This window comes from Pagrus major, chromosome 11 (assembly GCF_040436345.1).
Source record: "Pagrus major chromosome 11, Pma_NU_1.0".
In the NCBI taxonomy this organism is placed as follows: domain Eukaryota; kingdom Metazoa; phylum Chordata; class Actinopteri; order Spariformes; family Sparidae; genus Pagrus; species Pagrus major.
The window spans coordinates 9609682-9631443 of NC_133225.1; the positions used below are offsets into that span (position 1 = coordinate 9609682).

A 21762-nucleotide genomic window follows, 5' to 3' on the forward strand; every position below is an offset into this window, starting at 1 on the left:
TCTACTTCATTGCTGATGCTAATACTTTTGCACTTATACTAAAAGGGTAACTGCACTAAATGTACACATTAAATTGTGTTCACAGGTTTTGGGTAGTACAACTGCATATGTGAAAAAAGCTGTATAAATCCTTTTGTGGCTCCAGAGGAAGAGGGGAGTACTTCACATACAGTACTCCCCAAGACCTGTAAACACACTTTAATGTAAAAGACACATGGAGTTACCCGTTGACTAAAAAATGTAATGCCTTCTTGTAACACAATTTCTACACTGTGTTGTAAGTACATGATCTGAGTACTTCTTCCACCTCTGCAGCCAAAAGACCTGGTGTGTTTTTGGACCCTCAATAATAAAAATATTTTTGGTATCTACATTTGGATGAGAGATATTTGATAATACTTCATCTTAAACATTAATATCTGCTACATTCTTAGTAGAGTGTTCAAGAGTGACATAACTGGAACTGACCTATCATCATTTTGCTGGAGACCTCTACAAACACCCATAAGTACCTCTTATATGTCCTTGGATCTCAGTTAGAAAACCACTGATATGCACCATTATTTGCTACAATAGTTTAATTTAGCTAAGTTGAAATGCTATGGAGATATAAAAATCCGTAATACAGTAATTCATAGGTGACACACTAGAGCAATAAATATTTCTTTCATCTCAAACCTTAAAATAATGAGACTACATGAGGCTACATGTTCAAAAATAAAACACCTGTTTATTCAAAAACAGTAAAAAATAGTGCATGTGTATTCTCTTTTTGTAGTAATAGTTCATAGTTGATATTTTTTATTTACACAAAGTTCAGGCACTTGAGAAAAGTCAGAAGACGGTCGAGCACATTCCAACCTTTATAGCCAATGATATTATGTACAAAACAGGCTCAAGACTCAGTGAATTTTGCAGACAGCAGCTCCCAGAGGAGACGGAGAGAAGCCCAGCATAGTGCTTCAGCTGGATTACACATCACACAGGTCAACGGGTGTCTCTGGGTAGCAGTCCGCTGCAGCTGGATGGAGCACGGGGGTAGATGGGTAATGGAGTTCTGAACAGAAAGTGTTCAGTTATTTCACATTTGGGATGGCTGGAGGTTGCCTCCTGCAGAGATCAGATTAAAGATATTACTATAAAATTCAATATGATATAACAACATTAACAGAACAGCCACAAAAAAATTAAATGAAAGATATAAAGACTTTTACATCTCTATTACATGGAGAATGTATTGTTTTATATGGTGTTTAAAAGAAGAGAGAGAAGCTTTGTGAATAAGGGTGGGACATAATGGTTGTTAGAGATTACGACTGTTTAGGTAAAACAGCAGTTGGTTACAGAACATGAAATATTGGAAAGATGCGTAATCCAAATGTTGGAGCATTGTGATTCTCACAGATTTCCATGTATATATTTTGTACATCTTCATTTCTAAAGTTTAAGTTTAATTTGCCATAATGCCACACATTCCGATTGTTACATAATCTATAACCTGTAGAGTTAACAGGCTTTACAATGACGAGAATACAAATGGGGGATAAAAGATTTATAGAATTACCCTCCTGCCCCATGTATATCTATAGGGGAGAGGTAGACTGAGAAAAGAAAAAAGACACAAGGTTGGATGGAAAGATTCAGGAAAGAAGGAGACTGTATGCGGGAAAGAACCTAAAGAACCATTGGAGAGCACAGAGGAAATGAGGCAGAGAGAAAAAGGAGAGACAGGCCAAGAGCAGGGGAGGAACCAGTGAAAGAGGAGAAATGTACGAGAAAAAGAAGAAGGGGGGAAAAAGGAAAATAACGGTTATTGCATGAGGGAAACTGGGGAAGGCAATAAAACAAATGCATGCTAGGAGAGAGAAGGAAAAGGGGGGATGAAGGACAGAGGGAAAGATGAAAACTTGACAGAGCGCTCAGCCTGTTGTCTCTGGCTCCAGTAGAAAGCAGCACAGAGAGAAGTCCTGTCTGCAGAGGCTGATGGGAAAGAGAATATGAGAAACACATTTTTCCAGCAGACCCCCACCCAGCTCAAATAACAACTCCCTCTTTCCCGCTCCCTCTGTAGCGCAAGGTTTAATTGTGTGTATGCTGGTGTGTGTGCATGCATATATGCCAGTGCATGTTTGAGTGACAGACTGGAGGTCATCATAATACAACAGGTCAGCTGTAATTGTGCAGTTTTGAGTCACCTTGGCACACTGGGTGGAGGGCGGTGGGGTTGGCCGGTGAGGTGCTGAAGGCCATCAGTGCTTGTGGAGGGAGTGTGTCCAATGTGAGCGGGCACCCGAGGAGCAGATGGAGCCAGGCCACGAACCACTGGCTTACCACTGGTCGCCAGGCTGGTTGGGGAAGAGGTCATTAAGTGACAGGCACACTTTTGTCAACTGCATGTATCTAAGCACCTGTGTGTCTGTACCTGGAGGGCTGTATCCAGGAGGAGTCCACAGGTGGAGGCATAGGGGTGGTGCAGGTAGAGGTGGAGATGTTTCCGACGACAGCGAGCGCCTCCTTCAGGGCAGCATGCTTACGGAGCACTTCCTCCCGGTACTTCTGCTGCTCCGGTGACTCATCCATCAGTGCTGAGCATTCTCCCAGAGCGTAGAGCTGAGCCAGGAGCTCCGAGCTAATGAACTCCTTCACCTACAGAGAGGGATTATAAACAGCTGTGACGAGTCAACGTATTAACGTATTGAGTCAAAATGTTAAACTTTGTAAAGTGATACTATACTCTGATTTGGGACTATGACTCTTAATTGTTAAAGGGGTGGTGAAAATCGTTCTTTCTATGGTATGTCATTCCTTTTTCTAGCCATTGGAATATGCTCAAACAGGGCTTCAACTGACAAATACTTGTATGGCAGAGCAGGGAATATAGATTTTGCTGCGATGCGTGTGAACTTTTGGCTGGAAAATTTAAAGAAAGAAGGTGGAAATTATTAAGAAGTTAAAGATCCCCTCCACATATTTATTCAGGCACACAAAACAATTCTCTAATATGTGTCTGAAATAGTTTTTGCAGGAATAAAAGAATAATTACCACATTAAAATTCTCAAAATGGCACCTGTTTCTTCTCCCTCATTAAAAGTTACAGACTATACAAATATGCAACTATTTTTCATTGTGCAAGTTTAAAGGGACAACACTTTTAGTTCAAAACACTCAAAAATGAACTTAAATTATCAACAGAATGTGAGGAAATGTGAGTTTTGATATTATGTGTATTATATACACTGCGATGTACTGTGTTATATCCAGAGATATCTACTGTAGTTAGCATGCTAGCCAGCTAGCCCCGGGCCTGAAAACTGTTTTCCCAGTGGTGCAAAGGTGTTGACACTCCCCAGTAGTTCGGCTAGCTGCATGGCTAACTGAGCTAACAAGCTAACAATAGCAACAGTCAAGACGTATAAACAGAATACAGTTAGCAGCAGTTACTCTGGTGATATGCTGCCCCTTTTTGCTTGGAGTATGAATTTAACAGATGGCCAATTCTTGCATATTGCACCTTTAACTGCTGGACACAAGATGTCTCCTTCTTCACTGTAAAGTCCATTCCCAGTGTCTGTGCACTGGAGGCTTCAAGTTCCTACATCACACTTGTGTATGCTGAATATTGGACCAGGATTGGCCTCCTAACTATTTGTGACCTCACAAATCATGCTTGTGGGTAGATTAAAATCAGATTTTCAATGAGTGAATGTCTTCTAGTGTCAAACTCTGAACATACACCATTCTCAAAGTGAAGCTCAGAGATTCAACTGTAGGGACAGGACGAAAACTGTTTTTTGACTGTAGGGGGACTAAGAATACATTAATGCCTTAAGAGTCTGGTCCGGGTGGCTTACTCTGGTGATCATGAGGTGCATAATGGTCTTTGGCATTAAGTCCTTGATGGTCTTATAGATGATGCTCATGTAGGAGTCAACCAGGCTACGAATGGTTTCCACCTGGCGCTCCAGCTGGGGGTCTGTGAAGTTTTCAGGAGCTCCATTTCCCTGCTCATCCACCTATGGGACAGACAGACAAGATGGAGTTGGGAGAAACTACTCAGATTGTCCTTGTGTTTTCAACCAGGGCTGTCATGTGCTGCAGGGACTGCTGAGGTAACACAGCTGGTAATTTCATGCTAATACAGATGTGCGAAGCCATAGAGATCAGTCTTATATGCATTACCATATCTTGTCATCTATTCTATGCCTGTGAAGTATAGAGTCACTGCAATAGGAACAGGGAGAGCAGAACAGAGGGAACACAAAAGAGGGAGGTGAGGAGGAGTGGGCAGAAGAAAAAGGGGGAGTGGGTGAGGGACGAGGAACTGCTGATTAGAAACAGACTAGAACACACGCACACATGCACACATATTGGAGTGACATCATGGGCCAAGAATTTTGTGCAGAAGAGCCAACAACAGAGCGAGATGGAAGGGGTGGGGGGACTTGCTTTTTCGTTTTTTGGCAGGGGAAGAGAAGGGGGAACATGGAGAGAGGGGTAAGGGGTTACGGCCAGGGTTTGAGGTTAGCAAATGCTCTGAGTGTGTACAACACAAAGGTAAGGCGCAGACAGGTGCAGCTCCCACAGGCGAAGGTCAGGGCTGGGTTTAATTAGGTAGAATTAGGGGTCAGAGTACTAACGGTGACTTTCTCAGGGTAGACTCCGGCCTGCAGCAGAGACGCCTTCCAGCTGTCCAACTCCTCTTGAGAGTTACAGGCCAACTCCAGGCTTTTGTAGTCCTTATACGCGTTCCTGCAAATTCAGTGCAATAGTGTCAGACTTCTCCAAAAACTACGCTTCCCAGCCAATAATAACAATCATCCACAAAACATGGTAGCAACCTCATAACCATGCATACCTTAAAAAAATACACCAAATTGTGGGGAGGCTGACCCGTTGGTAACCTTACTTATGCCATTAGAAAAAACAATAGTAAACAGGGGTGCACAGTGCTGAATGATTAAATATGACATGCAATATCCAGAATAAGAATCCCGACCTTTTAGTAATGACATGTTATTACTGGTTTCTCAGTGTAGGAGATGTAGCCAGAGTTTTAGTCACAATGCGTGGGATAATTTCAGCTGAGCAATGATGTTTTTGGTAATTTTTAGCTATACGCTGTCTCCTCACTCTTACCACCTTCACTTCCAGAGGAACCAAAACAAGTCTTGCTCCACGTCTTGTGGGAGGAGAGGAAAGAAGTCCCTAGTAGTACTAAAAAAAAGTGTCCCCTGCAAAATATTTTGAGACTCAGACATGCGCTGTATGTATCACACAGTTTATTTAACACTTATCTTGAGAGCTGTTATTCTCAAGATGATGCCGATCACATTTTATCAGTTAGTACGCAGTGTACTTTAAAGAGGACATCAGTGCAAAGAAATGTACAAAAAACACAGGGATAATTTCTTAATACCCTTTCGTCACTCGCCTCTTAACCCAGTTTGTGTACAAGCCAATCATTACTAGAACAAGGTGTAACATGTGAATTAAATGCATTCCTTACACAATAAGCTGTAGTCTCAGATTCAATGTTATTACATATCCACCAGACAGGCAAAGGTCACCTGAGCTCCTGCACACATCTACTGATAACAGAAAAAACTTCACTTCACTTTCTGTTGTTCATTGTAAAAGGTGCATGACGCTATGAATGGAATGTAAAATTAAAATCAATTTTATTAATAATTTGTTATTTTAGTGTTTCCATGTTTCATTGTTTAGTTTGCATTATACAGCAATGCACAAAAATGTCTTTATATATAATAGGGCTGTCATGACTCAACGATTATCGTGGCCCAATGAATTCACGATAATGATATTTTCTCCCAATATATGAAAAAAAATAATGCTCAGTCAAATTAATCTTCAACTTTGTTTATTATGTGTTTTGTCTCTTTTTTTTAGCAAATTAATAACTCAAAACACGAGTGTAGGGAGGTGGTGAGAGGGTCTGTAACCATAACTGTACAAAAGTTTACAAAAAGAACATTTACACTTAATGAAATGTTCTGTTTTACGGAGATGGGAAACCGAGTTAAGATGCATTACCACCAACCACTGTGACAAAGTGAGAACGGAAAGAAACAGAAATGATTTAGGAGGCGATGTCTTATTTACACAATATTAACATAATATCAATATTATTAATATCACGATTATCGTCAATATCAGTACAGCGCTACAGCCCTAATATAAAACGAACACGTTTTATGTTGGATGAGTTAGTGCGAGATTTATAAAAGATGCTAAAAAATAGAGGCTACAAGACTCCTTGTAACTTTGTGGGGAAGAGTTACCAAAATTCAAAACATGTGTTGGACAAAATTATTAACAGTACAATTGTCACAGCCTAGTAAAGTTAAACATTGATATAATACTCGATACCTCTTTTGATACCATGGCAAAAAGAACAAGAGTCGGAGGCGCACAAAATGGGATACATTTTTCTTCTTTTTTTAAAATTAACAACCAGCACACAGTGCTGGTTCAAAAGAACACATACCAACACATTTGTAATAATGTTCCGTGCAGCCTTGGGTTGAAAATCTGATAGATGGCTAGATCTGTTTGTTTTATAGCTTCAGCACTTTTGATACCATCAAACGTATTAACAGAGATCAAATCGTTTTAAACATGTGGTATCTGATGTAAAGTATGTGGATATTGGCCACCTATGTAAGTGGTGAGCTGGCTGACCTTTTGTCCCATTCTTGCATCTTGTGCAAATGACTGACACACGGGAACACAAGTCATTGGGTTTAGTGTAAAAGGGCCCCATGGGTCAGCCCCACGTTGAGAACCACATATTGCTCACAGGTGCTTGATGAATGAAAGGGTAGAACAGGCTTTGGTACAATCCTTAAAGGACAGAAACACACACCAGCACTTGCTACTAAGCAGATCCGCACATACAGACACACAGTAAAATAAAACAGTCTCATTTATTTCTCCCTAACTGCTGCGCTTGACATGACCTCCCTGCAACTCATCCCCTTATCTCCATCATCTATTTTCTCCATGTTATTCATTCCCCTGCTCCTCTTTCCCCTCCATCATTCCTCTCACTTCCCTCTTCACACCAGCATATCTCTGTGCTTTGGCTGTGGAGGCAGCGCTGCGAAGTAAGAATCAAGCAAAGGATCTGGAGCAGGCTGTGAACCATCTGTTAAACATTTTTCCTTAATCACTCGCTTGTTTCTTTCCTCCTTTTGTTGTTCCCCTTCTCACATTCAGAGCACATAGCAATTAACCCCAAATATGTGAAACCTTTGTGCGTGTGAGAACGAGAGAGACAACAGAAATGGAAAAAGAAAAAGGGGATAGAAAGATCAAGAAATAGTCAGGCTTGTGAGCTTATGGCTGGGCTAGGATGGGTGAGGCTAATAAGTCAGGGCGTGGTGGCTAACAGACGAGGAGCCAGGCCAAGGATGACAATACTAGAGTGCTATTACACTAGAATCAAGATACTAACACTCGTATCCACCAGCGAGTGCACAATAAAATTGCTCTCTTTGCTGATATAACACTCACAGCGACGCCTTTTTCTCCTCATCCCTTTTGCTATGCTCTCCTCAACTCGTGGGCAGTGAGTTTTTTTACTCATCTTGAGGAATTTCTGCGCAGAGCCTCGACTGCTTTAGATTTGAAGAGTTTCCTGAGGTTTTTGATTACTGTCAGACAGGGACAAAACCACTGCAATGTCTGCCACACACACACACACACATACATGCAAATACAGAAAGAGAAACAGAGAGAGTAAGGGCGCAGGAAAGAGGGGGGGGGGGCGCCATAGGACAGACTTTGACACATTCCTGGCCAATGGCTCTGATACTCTCTCTCTCCCGCTTTCTTTCTCCTCGCAACCCTTCCAATTCTTCTTTCTCCCCCCTTTTTGTGGTGAGTCGAGCAATTCTTTCCAAACAAGAGCAGCCTCATCTCTGATCCAAGCTCTCTGGCTTTGATTAGCTGCTTAATGAGCCTGCCGTCGGTATGCTGTGGTCTATACAGACACACGCACACACACATTGGCAAAGGCACGCACACACACGCACACACACACACACACACACACACACACACACACACACACACACACACACACACACACACGCACACGCGCGAGCGAAACACACAGTTTGTGTGTCCGAATGCAGCATAGCACAGAATTATAAACAAAGCCCACATGCTCTGGTACAATCAGCCAGGCTTTGGGTCCGCTCCAGCTCCTAAACACTCTCTCTCTCTTTTTCTCTTATGCTCTCTCTTTGTCTCTCTGTCTTTCTCAATCTGTTTCACACACATAAACCCAGAAACCCAAACCCAGCCCTGCCCTCAAAAGCCTGGCTTATACTCTTTAAAAAAAAAACCTGCAGCACCCACTGGATATCCTTTTAGTTCCGGTGGCAAAGTTGAACAGAGGAGGTCAAGGGAAGGGCGAAACACCACTCTGACATCTCCTCCCTTTCCTCCTCTGACTTGTCCACCCTCACAAAATATCCCTAAAACTTCAACAAGCAGGTGACAAGAGCAGAACTCCCTTTTCTGACTCATGCACACAAACACAAACACAGGCCTCCAACCACACACACACACACACACAAACCTTAACTCTGTGTTGAAGATAGCAAAGACAAATTTGCTGGACATGAAGCCCTTCTCCACATCTCTGAGCTTTAAGTTGTCCAGGGGAAGCATGTATTTCTTCTCCTTCTCCTGGAAAAGACAGAATATGGAGAGATAAAGTTTGACAGAGGTATGCAGAGTAAAATATGACATCACTGAGAGACAACACAGGTGTTGATAGCAAAAAACAACAGAGACTGAAGACAGTTCACTTGGGGGCTTCGGCTAAAATAGTTGTATGTCTGGTAGTAAATATTTTTCAGCCGGTCCCTGGAGAAGAATAATGGGCCAAGAGACTTGAGATGTGGAACATATCGGATGATGTGTTTGCCTGTCTCACATTATAAATGCACTAACTAGCGAAAGACGGGCAGTGGAAGAGGGAGAGAGAAGGGGAAAGAGGTGCCATAAGTCTATAGTCTGTCATCACCGTGGGGACTTATGAATGACAGAGAACAGTTGGGAGGAGTGGAGCGGCCAGAGTGAGGAGAACCAGACAGTATGGAGGCAGGGTACAGAGGACTGAAGTAGGGAGGGAGGGACGGAATGAGAGAAGGAGTACAAAAAAAAAGAGGGAGAGAGGCCGGGCTCACATGTGAAAGTCATTACTCAGACTCAAGCTCTAACACAACATTTCTCCTAAAGTGAAGCCCTTCCCCCTCATCCCTCTTCCCTGGCCGGCTCCCTCTTTCTAACCTTTGAGAAGAGGGCTTCCAGAAAGGCTGGTAATAGGAACAGCCTTGGATGAGGTAAAGAGGCTACCATAGACATGCCTGCAAAGAGGATGTCCTTAAAAGCATGTGAGGATGCATTTGTGCGCGCCTGCATTTGAGTCCGTGCACACATGTGGTATGAGATGTGAGTGAGCGTGCTGGAAGTACATTTTGGTCTTCCCTTTCTCAGTGCTCCCCTGAACCCTACGACTCTCTTCCTTCGTTCCTCTTTCCTTTTTTCAAAAGGGGCCCACTTCCTGTAACAGAGGCCGAAAAAAAAATGACAGAACGCGATTGGCGCCCATACGGCAACATCTGGGATCGCTTTAGACAGAGGGGGAGGAGACTGGGGAGAGTATAGGGTGCTCGGATGGGGTAGAAATAGAAAGTAGAGATGGGGAAGAGAGGAAGAGGAGGGATAGAGGTGGATAGAGGGATAGAGGGAGGTGGATTTAGCTAGAGTAGAAGAGGAAGGATTGAGGAACACATAGAGAGCAGGAGAGAGTGTGCAGGAGAAGTGGGGAGAAACTACAGACCACTCCAAAGTTGATTCCCCATGGGTCCCATCAACCCATATATGGCTGCTAAGTTCCTCCCTAACTCTCTCTCTCCTTCTCTCACTCCCAGAATTTCCTTATGCCTTCCCCAAGTGAACAGGCAGATCCCTTGCTCAATGACTGAATGTGCCACGTCAAGACTGGATACTATGCCGGGAGGCAGCCCTGCGGACGCCCCGATTCGAGATACGCGAACATCTCCGGAGGAGCAACACACATAGGAGTGGATGTCCGATGTGCGGGAGAGACCCCTCGCCTTGAGACCCAACACCGAGACAGGATAAGAAAGAATAACAGAGGAAATCTTTTGCCAACTCATCTCCGCCGCGGGCAGGACTGCTAGCAAACAACCAGAGTGGGAAAAGGCGAGGCCGAGGAGAAAGTGAGAAGGGTCCTGCTCCGTCATCCCAGTGTTCAGACTACCTGTTCAGGATCTTACTGGTGTACAGTAGTCTGCACATTGGTTAGACTGTGCAAGGAAGTGCTTCAGCAGCATGACTCAGGACAACGTGAAAACCTGCATGTACTCTGCTCTGAAGCCAATCTCGGGTCTAATATTCTCTGATGTTTCCTGCTTGAAAAGTGCAAAATGCCTTTAAATGTGCATACAATATCATGAGCTTTTAACTCTTTTAAATGCAGTAATTGATTCTATATTAAGCATCACGACATCCATTTTGTAGCGCTTGTCACCTTGAAATTATTGTCTTTGTTAATGGCGACTGATAAATACGTTAAAGGCAGAGCAGTTTACGTGCAGCACATTTGAGCAAGAAAAGCTATAACTTGTGACTAACTAATTATTTGAACTTCTTTTCCACACATTTATTGTCGAGAAGCTCTAAAGTAATTTTTTCCGAGTTTCTCTCATTGGGTAATCCGAGTTTCTGCATGTGAATCTGTGTGAAAGTGTGTTAACTCCTGTGTTCACAGACATCATGGCACTCTTTTGTATATGCATGCACTTGTGTGTCTGTGTGTGCATGTGTGTTACATTCCCAGTAATGTCAGGGTGGTCCTGAAGTATCATACATCAGAGCTGCTGTGTCTGAAGCTGTGTCTCCTCTTCCTATAGACTAATGGATTTGAGATTTGGAACAGGCCTCACTCACACACACACACACACACTCACACACATACGCGCGCACACACACACACACACACACATACGCGCACACACATGCAGCACTGCACACAACTGTGTAGATTAAGTGTATAGGCATGAGCCATCTGTTTTTCTTCAGACTGCCTGGTGGAGCCCTGGCAGTCGAGGGGTGAAGGAATGTATGTCTGCTTAGTGTGCTATGGAGATTAAACTCTGAACTATTATTCTGCACTCTCAGTATGAGGTCAGTATGAGGCTACAACTGTTGTGACACACAGAAAGGCCTTAAAGACATTAAAAAGTTGGAGTGTATAGATGCAATCGCCAGAAGGATGGAGAGAGAATCTTGGAAAGGGTGGTGGTGAGTGAGGGGGGGGGGGGGGGGTATTTGTACGAGAGACTGTGGAGGAGTTGAGAGGAGAAAGGGGGAGTCAAAGGGGAGGTCTGCAGTGTAGAAACAGCCATGTGGGATTTCTCTGGGCAGATCTTGGAAGCTGGTGTTTGGACAAAGCTTCAGATTTTCCAGCCAGGAATGTGCACAGTCCCAGGGAGACTGCCAACCACAGAAAAGGGGGAGAGAGAGAGAAAGAGGGGGAGACAGACAGAGAGAGGGAGAGGAAGGAGGAGGAAAAGGCAACAGAGGTAAAGAAACAGAATTTTTTTTTTTTTTTTTAAAGGAGGGGGGGCAGTGGTAGAAAAAAGAAATGTCTGTGGAGGTAGTGTGGGCGGGCAGAGTGAGAGCGGGAACTGCAAGAGAGAAGAAGCAGAAGCTTGGCTTGTGTGACTGTGTGTGTGTGTGTGCGTACACACAGATGCGTGTGGCAAGTCAGTAGATTTGATCTTCTGTGATAATACGGGTGACTGACGCTGCACTCAGCCCCTCCAAACACAGCTGATAAAGATTAAAGGGTGACTCGTCAAACCAAACCAAAATTAACTGAAAAGGTTTAGAGTTCCATATTAGCTTCAGTAACTGCAGTGAGACATACATGTCTCATCGTCTCGTCCACAGACAGCCAAAGTTTGTTGCTCTGATGTGGTCAACAGATATTTGCTTGTCTTAGTGTTATTTGTCACAGATGTGCTAAGTCTGTGTGAGCTGATTTGTAAACCTATAACACTGTGTGTACAATATGCATGCCTGGGGCTGTGTCTGGGAACACTGCGTTCAAGTGATCCAGTGTTTATCTGAAAAGTGGCCGTGTGTCTATCTGAGTGAGTGTATATTTTTCTCCACTATTTGCATGCCAGTTTGTTTACATCAGACTCTGCATGTGTACTGTATACTGTATATACAAGTCTGTCGCAATGTGTGTGCTTGTGCATGCATGTGTGTGTATGTGTGTGTGTGTGTGTGTGTGTGTCTTAGTTTGGCTTGGGGCAGCTCCAGCTGTGTCAGAGTGAGCCGCTCCAAATGCCTGAACTCCCAGAAGAGGAAGAAAAGGGGGAGTAAGGGGAAGAGTGAACTGAGAGCGGGACGAATGGGAAGGGGGGCGTCAGAGGAATGAATGGGGGAAACGGAGGGGCTCAGTTGCAGATCCAGGTGGCAGGAGAGAAAAGCAAAGAAAACTGTTCGCTAGACAGAGAAACAAGGTTAAAGATGCTCTTTTAGTTATGTTTAATGGCACCCATAAAGGGCATGTCTGTTTAGTTTTAGCCAAAATACAGCCTTCAAGCCATGTTAGTGCGGTCCACTCTATTATGTCTGTCAAACAACAACTCAATCTCATCCACAACCGCACGGTCTACAGTCAATCAGATGCGATTGTTTTCAGGTGCCTCTTTCTATCCATATACAAATGTGATGTGTTCCCCTCCTCTGACATCACATCCTGCACTTTGCCCTTTCCTCTTCCCATGACATCAACTGTGACAGGATGAGACTGTTGTGGTGTGTCTGCCTGTCTACACTTGCTGTGCAGACCTTCTGCTCCTGTACAGCAGGCACAGACAGGCAGACAGATGGCAGCCCCACTGACATCAGAACAGACGGCCACAAGCTCTTCCACTTACTTCGCTAAAACTGCAGGTGCTTTACTGGAACGGTGACAACAATATCAACAGATCTCTCAACTTCTCAATTAACGTGCTGTTTCAAGCTGAGGTGTGTGTTAATAAAGTTTTGATGATTTACTGTAAGTGTCCTGCTGTGTTTTGACTTCACTATTTTCTTATTTATAAAGTATCTAGAATATTGCTCAAAATTACATTTCTTGGGTTAATCAATTTGTTTCAAGCATGATTGTGAGTGTGAATGCCTCACCTCATCATCCTTGAACCAGGACAGGCTCTCTGCAGTGAGGATAAACCAGTATTCCTTGGCTCCACCCTTCATGAAGCCAATGTTACTGATGGTCAGCCAGCCCTTGCGTATGACCTGCACAACAGCCAAGGGTAAGGAGCTCAGATAACAGGACTGACAGGACCATCACAATGAAAATCAGACGACAAGGTGTGTGACATAGGTCACACAATGGCAGTGGACCTTGCTGATGGAAATAAGAGTAAAGGTCACAAACAGTTGACATTGAAGGGGAAGATTTTAGAGATAATAGAATAGACATTTGTGAGATCGGTGGTAAGATTATGCAGCCACGGGGCCATAAATTCACTGACCATCAGCAGACATAAGTGGTCAAAGAGAATAATAGATGCACAGGCAGACAAAGTAGACAAAGAAACAAACATGAGCAAACACATTTGACGAGAAAAAACAGAATGGAAGACACTGGAAGACAGAAGTGTGATGAATAAGGGAACAGGAAGTAAAAGACATATACTTCCGGCAAACTAGGAAAATATTCATATCTGCAAATACTTGTGGAGCTTTTAAACTGCAGAAGGTAAAGATGATTAGGTTGAGACAGAGAGAAACACACCGCAATCTGTAACTGAGAGGAAAAGAGTGTTTAACATGAGAAGCGTATAAGTTGCAGTGATGAAAAACATGATTAACAGAGCAGTGCGCATGTTTGCTGCCATCAGTAGCGAGCCAACCCACAACCCTTAAGTTTGAATCCTGCACAGAAATATTTCCAGCAGAGGCAGCAGTGAGTGAGCGGGCTTAGAGAGTGATCGGTCTCCTACTATTAGACTTGAGAGAGGGGCCACACCCTGGAGAGAAACAGGAGATAAGGGAGTAACATTAAGATGGAGTAAATTTTTTCTATTTTATTATGAGTTCAATAGTTCACTAGTATCAAAATAACATAAAAGATTGTGTTAATGACTGACAACAAGCTGTGGTTAAAATGTACTGCTGTTCAACTAATGCCATCATCATACATCAATGTTCCTGACTATACACAGTCAAACAGGGATTGTGTTTTTAATTATCCTTGCTTTCAAATGTGTCACATTAATATTATGTTTCACATTAATCATAACACACTGAGACAAAAAAAAGCCCCATTTATTGCTGCTTGACAGCATTCCTATAAAAAGCCAATATCAACTGTGGTTGGATGATGGATCAGCAAAATCAGACAAATCTCCCATTTATCTGCAGCTACGAACGTCAGTTAATGCTAAATAATCAAAAACACATGGGACGGTGACATCACTGAAAATTAAAAAACCCAAATTTAAGTGGATGGAAAAAAATGTAGTTCATAACCATGCACACTACATGCTGCGCTGCAGAAAAGCCACTGGATCAATTTTGAGTGTTTAGACCTGGATATACCATCACATAAGCGGAGCACACTGTCATGCACAAATATATACATATATATATAGTATTGTTTTGCTTTAAAGATTAGTCTGAATAAGAGGGAGGGTAAACAAGACTAAATGTGTGCTAAAGCAAGGGTCTTCATGGCTATGAAATTGTGGATATCACCTTCTGTCACCTTCTGGTGACACTTCCGTAGATCAAAAGTGATTTGCACGCATCCTTCGAGGATCATGAATGTTTTATTCATTATGAATGAAGTTGAAAGTCTCACCTGGTTTCCGGCCATCCTTGCAACAATTTTCTTATTGATTTGGTTGTACCCTTGCTGGGCGCTGAGAGAGAGGAAGAGCTTAAGTTATTTAATCTGTTGGATTTGATAGAAATAAAAGAAATTTTACAGTTTAAATGTTCTAGGTTACTCACTTAGTAAAGCCAATGAAATCCTCATGTTTGGTATTTATGTAGGCAAGCTGTATGTTAATTAGCAACAAGACCTGAACAGAGCAAAATACATTAAATTTAGAAACTTAACAATCCAGTAAATTTATCTTTAACTAATTTGTGAATTAAATGTCCAACTGTGCGTGAATGACCTGCTCCCTGCATTTACTCTCTTGCTGTTGTATTTCAGTGGTTACAATCCTCTCAGTCTCATCTTGCAGTTTGGGAAAGGAACTGAGCTACAAGGAGAAAACAGGACATATGTTAGTTTTAAAAACCCTGAAATACAGTTCATCCCACAAGTGCATGACACACACATGCAAATATATACCTTGCTGATACACTGGTGCACAGTGGTCATTAATTCTTGACTGACCATGTCAACAAATTTCATGCATGGCCCCTCTAGCACTGATATCTGTTTCTTCACTATGGCTTGAAAGGCCATGTCGGGAGTGAAGAGACCTGTCCTATAGTGTAGAAAACAAAAAAAGTTGGTTGTAGTGCACAAAAAATGTCATATCAGGATAATGTAAACAGGGTATAAACATCTGACCCTTTGCAATTGCATGAACATTATACTTCACCTGACACCATGAATGTTTCTGATGGCATAGTTGATCTCCCGCCGCAGCTTGCTCTCATCAGACTCAAGCTGAAGACAAACACAGCACACTGTCATGCACACACAGTATTCATGGACCTACTGGTCAACAAGTGCTATATATGCACATAATACACAGAACCTCGCACACACAGTAACATACCTTGATCAGTTGATAGGGGAAGTGCTCATGGAAGATTCGGTTGATCCTAGCCCCTCCTGACAGATTGACGGTGTCTACTATGTCGCCTGAGCCCTCGATGAGTTTCTCAAAGTCAGCAGCCAAGTGCTGCACTGACCTAGAGGGCAGAAACACACCGACCAGGAGAAATACTGACATATAAATAATTAGAAAAACAATAAATGTGTAAGCACACATTCAGAATAACTGACTGACTGACTGTAGCAGCGTCTTGGTCCTGTGTGCAGTGTCATCAGGACTATACTGTTTGTACTCTTCAGCCTCTTTGTTCAAGGACAGAAGCTGGCTCTGCAGAAGACTGCGGAAGGCTGGCAAAGTATCCCTGATGTGGTTTGTAAGTTGCTGCAAACAAAAATGATCAGTAACAACACAGACACAATGTATTTAATTTTCTATGCTTGAGTTCGTATGTGGGTTTTTAACCTGGTTAAGCGTTCTTTGTAAATACGGGGTGCCCATTCTTTCAGCCATGTGTTTGTAGGCCGGATGGGACAGGAAGAACTTCTGCTCTGCAAGCAGAGCTGCCTTAATATCCTTTTTCCCATCAATGTCCTTCTGACTGCGGTTCACCACCCCTATGTAACCTAGGGAGGAAGAAGTGAGAAGGGAAATGAAGAGCCTGGGATCACTGTAAGGAAGGCAATGTGCAACAGGAGGAAGGAACAATCAAGGACTCTGATATACTGTAAGTCAGATTCGACTTGCATTTTCTGACGTGTCCTTGGGAACTGTGCCCAGACCGCCTTTATGGCTGTAGCATACGTGCAGGAAATGAATATGTTTGTGCAACAGCAAAGCCTGTGGTATAAAGTAGGCCAAATCCCCTATTTGGTGCAGTAATAGATGTAATAGCACCAGGCTCCATATCTAATGCTTCAGCTCTATGCTGCTACTACGGCAGTTATTTCAGTGGGCTTCCATGGCTAATGCATTTGCACTGTAGGAGAAGCATGAAGGAGCCAGCACCTGGTGGTGCTTTACACAGTCTGTACACTGTCACAGGAGCTCCCTGCATAGCCTTGTACTTTGCCCCTCTCTCACACTCTCTCTCTCTCACACACATACACACACACAAAAACAAGCAGCCCACCTCTGCGTAGGGGAAGCAACCTGTTCTCAAGAATTTCCCGGGCATTTGTTCCTTTATCCATGAGGTCAAGTTTAGTGATTACACCAATTGTGCGCTGGCCTGAAATGAAGATGAAAAAAGAGGAAATGTCACAAACTCCAAAACTGATTTACCAACCTGTGGATACAAGAATAATATTGGACAGCCCCTTCAAAAGTTTGATGTAAAATTTTCCTTGTAATAATGTGATAATTATTCCCCATAAAAACACCAGGGTGTAGAGCCACATTTTTAGGACACAGTAAACTCCAGACTATACAAGTGCACCACACACACACGTGGCTCACCCTGAGGGTCAACATCTTTGGCCAGTTTGAGTGCATCAGAGTTGGCCAGGTCAGTGTTGGCTGGCGTGACAGCCAGGATGAGACAGTTTTCCTTACAGATGAACTGCATGATCATGTCTCGTATCTGGTACTCTATGTCCGCTGGCTGGTCGCCTACAGGCACCTTGGTGATACCAGGCAGGTCGACGAGAGTCAGGTTCAGCACTGAAAACACACAAATGCACATGCAGAAGAGTACAAATAAAAACAAAGGTCAAACATTTTACACCAGTAAATGGATATTACATGTCAAGCACACACAAATACACACTGTGTTACCATGTGGTGAATAAATCCTTAGGTGGATGGGGACAGAAGAGATGCCTTTATTGGATCCTGTGAGTCTTTGTGTCTCGGCCTCAATCTCCTTGCGGATCTCATCAAAGTCTGTGAACTTTTTTCCTTTACTGTGGAGAAATTCACCGTACTCTGGAAAGGAAAAAACAGGTGAACAATGATGTGAACAATGATAGAAGCAACTTGATCATAACTTTGGACTATCTTTGGAATGTCATGCCTGTCCAGTGCATCTAAATTTTAGCTGGCATATTTTGGCATATACCTGGCTCTGTTGCAGTTTGCCCACCTAATTTTGATGATTGGAGCAATTTCACACCAAAATAAATCAGTTTGGAATTTGAAAAGTCGGTTCCCAGCTGGAACTAAAAAATAGCAGGTTTTCCTTAACCTGAAGTGCAAACTGAAGTAGGTGTGTCATATTATACAGGTCGAAGTGCATTATGCGATGCCCTCCTTTGAAGACAGTGATTCTGCTCCCAACTGGTTGAAAAGGCTGGTTCACTAAATAGCACCAAATTTCCAAGAATCCTGAACAGAACAGGTTCAAGACACTGTGATTCTGGCCACAAGACGGCAGGATACATAAATGCTATTTAAATTAAGTTTATTTTTATAACTGTAATCTTCAAGCAAATTTTAAACCATTTGAGATTATTCTGTATTAGATTATTAAAATGCTATCCTCTCACCTTGATTCTCTACAGCAAAGCGAGAGGGCCAAAAATTACAGGACTCAATCTGACCATAAGATGCCAATTACTGCACTGTCCCACAAGTTGGGATAGTTTGGAAGATATCATGCTGCCATCTGGTGGCAGCTTTAAATTCAAGTTTAGGAATGGCAGAATGCAGATGCTGGATGAGTGAATATTTAGTGTGTCTTACCTACCCGTGTTACCACTAAGCAGCTGGAGGACTAAAGGTCTGCGAGTGACAATTCCTGAACCCCTTGGAAGGAAGTCTCTGTTGGAGAAGGAAGACTGAATTGGAGGAGGATACACCCACACCCACATCCACACACACACGCATGATGTCAACGGAAACTTTTATTTTAGTCTAAAAAAGTAATTTACTGTACATGACTTTACTGTCCATACATGCACAGATAAGACAATTAAACTAAACCTACACATAACTTTCCAATAATGCCCAGTAAAGGCATTACACATAGCTGCATAGTAGTTGAATTTAGTCATATCTGCACAGTAGTTTTATTTTAGTCATACTATCTATAACATCAGGAAGTCCAACAGGAAGGCTGACAGAAGAAAATCTTGACCATATGATTAGCCATTCCAGATGTATAAGGACTAAAAGCTAAATGTAACGTTAAGTATAAAGAAACACAATGCACAGGGTAACAAAATAATTCTCCTCTTTCCTATTATAATCAGATTCAGGAAGTTTGTTTTATTGCATCCTGTCCCAGATCAAAAAGCTGGCACAGACTCCTACAAAATGGATGTCATAACATAGTCACAGCTGAGACAAAGAACTGAAGTGTGTGATGAAATATCCATTACACATTCAGGAAAGTGAGGATCAACAGTCTTCTATAGTTACTACACACATTCTGACCTACATGGCCATTCTGCCATGGACAATACATTGGTCTCCTTTTGTTAACAGGGCTCCTCTGTCTTACGGGAAACGACTGAATTACTCGCTGGCATTCTTTTCTGACAGGATGGAAATACTTAGTCTCATTGTCTCAAACTGAAACTTGTATCTAAACTCCACCTAAACCACACTGTTCTTCATGTGTGGGCTGCAGAACGTTGAGGTTGTTGAGGTTTGTGAAAGGTGAGAAAAGGTTGTGAATTCAACAACAAATCTCACTTTTGACTTAACTTGACCGAAGGACTTGGAGGTTATGATTCACCTACACGCACACAGCCCGCCACTGAGATAAGCTGCTGTATGGCTGCTGTCACACAGACACTGGCAGCTCAGGCATCTACCACTTCAAACCAGCAGCACCTCCAGTCATATCTTTAGTGCTGGGTGGAGACGCACGTGGAGATGCTGTAATGAGTCACAGTAGTTGCCTGAAGTCTTGTTTTCAATTCAGTGGAACACAGATCCTTGTGTCTTGAGCCTGACCCAGCCCCTGAATCACAGTTGCCATGGCTTTATTCTTTATAAACAGAGGGGGAAAAAATCTGCTCACCCGGTGTCAGATTTTGCTGAGGAGCTTGAGCTATGAAAAAAACATCTGCACACTCAAAGGTTGTGGATGCTTTGTAGTTTGTTTGTTTTTTACAAATACCAGCATATTTCAAATTCAGATTTTGAAAGACCATAACTTATTAAAATAGTATCACATTTTCAGTATTGTATTAGAATTAGCAATATTTGCAATGCATATATTTAAGGCGACTAATTAAGGGATTTATAAGATAGCATAGACTGTATATAATGACATACACCGTTTATTAATACACTTTACCTACAGTCTTTATATCTTGTGGATGTTACTCTACAGAAGTGGTAACTAATGGCTTTACTAATGCTTTTAAGATTAGTTATAAGCCATTAATGAAAACAATTTGTTTGTGAAAAATACTGATGGCAGACTGGTACATTTTTCCCAAGGCCAAATTGATGAATTGCGTCCTTATTAGTGATCTCCACTAAACTGTCAGTAGCTTTAACCTGCATGAATGTAATTCCTTGACCCTGCATCTCTCTTTGGTGAAAGTGCTTCTGAAGCTTTAGCACCTTGAGCACCTTGAGCCTGGAGTGAGCTACAGAGACAACTTAAACTCGATTACTTGATGGACGTATGGAAGATTAGAAAAATAGGATTAAATACTATTTGAGAACTGAAGGCACACGTTCTGTAACAAACACTGGTAATTTGTGTTGATGTAATTTGCTGATTGTTTCAAGTCAAGTCGCTTGTTTGTTTTAAGTTGTTGCTTGTTCCTTTATGTGCTACCTTCTATGCTGCTGTCTTGGCCAGGATTTTCTTGTAAAACAGATTCTGATTCTTAGTGGTAATATTCTTGGTGAAATAAAGGTAAAATAAATTAATACAAATCATCATTACTGCGGTTTGACATGTTAGTAATCCATTAATACAAACTGATGGTTTCTTTCTTTCTGATAGCCATCAGATCTGAAGTTACATACTTGTTTGTTGTTCATGAATTTTGGTCCAGGGCAGGTAAAAGTCAAAGGGATTATTCACAACCTGGAAACCCCCTAAATTCTGCTTATTATTGGCTTGAAAGTGATCTATAAAGCATCATTAAATCACTCTATATATCTAAAGTGTACTCACCTGCACTCACACCTGGACTAAGTGTACTTAAGAGGGATTGTGTAAATTGATAATGTCTATGCTGTACAGTTCATTCAGAGTTTATTGTGCGTAGCTTACCTGCCCACAAAGTTTTCCAGGACGGAGCTCTTGCCTGCGCTCTGCCCGCCCACCACAGCGATCTGGGGCAGGTGGAGGCTGCAGCTCTCGCCCACGGTGCTCAGGGCGTCTTGTAGCCGGTTGACCAGCGGGATTAGCTCCTCCATCCCGCGGTTGCCCATCGCAACGGAGCAGCCGGGCTACCGGTCCGGCTCCTTTAAATCCTGACTTACTCCGGTTCTAGGCTCCGCCAGTCGATAGAGTAGCTACCATTACTAATGGTCACTTACAAGTACACTGTTTTCATTGCTGAAATGTACAACACTTGAAACCAGCGCTCTTTTTAAAGGACCGTGACAACTTTTAAAGCTCCGCAACCTCAGCAGCCGTTAGTTACGTTACCGTGAGTGTGTCCGGCGGTAGTTTCCAAGTTTGTACTCGCGTTCAAATCTCCGTACACAGCTCCTTGTTGACATTATTGCTGTTTTAAAAGTCCAAAAGTTCACAGTGCGTTGTTTTGACCGTCACCTCCGGACACTTTTAGGCAGCTAGCCGCCGCTCGCTGCGTTGAGTTTGAGGGGAGGAAAACACTCCTGACAGCTAACGGAATCAAACCTCCTGCGCATGCGCGACAAGTACCAGTAGACAGACACACTTCGTAGCCAATTATGAAAGTACCCAGCCTTTATCAGACAACGTGCAAGAGTTCACTCCTCCAG

The 21762-nt window shown here is 42.7% G+C and overlaps 1 protein-coding gene across 2 annotated transcripts; it reads right to left on the reverse strand.

The window, feature by feature from the left end:
* Window positions 1–710: 710 nt before the first annotated feature.
* On the reverse strand, window positions 711–21631 carry dnm3a (dynamin 3a). 2 transcript variants are annotated; one of them, XM_073477102.1, is made up of 21 exons: window positions 21065–21631; window positions 18569–18642; window positions 17659–17808; window positions 17341–17544; window positions 17015–17113; window positions 16348–16508; window positions 16124–16266; window positions 15886–16021; window positions 15706–15773; window positions 15450–15588; window positions 15271–15357; window positions 15101–15171; window positions 14949–15009; window positions 14089–14115; window positions 13265–13378; window positions 8607–8716; window positions 4639–4750; window positions 3853–4014; window positions 2423–2646; window positions 2196–2345; window positions 711–1110 (listed from the first exon to the last, which is right to left on the reverse strand). In XM_073477102.1, the coding sequence occupies exons 1-21, from the start codon at window positions 21223–21225 to the stop codon at window positions 1077–1079; spliced, it is 2487 nt and encodes an 828-aa protein (XP_073333203.1). In that variant the 5' UTR covers window positions 21226–21631; the 3' UTR covers window positions 711–1076. The 2 variants fall into 2 exon arrangements, with proteins under 2 accessions (XP_073333203.1, XP_073333204.1); XM_073477103.1 differs by lacking the exon at window positions 14089–14115.
* Between the last annotated feature and the right edge of the window lie 131 nt (window positions 21632–21762).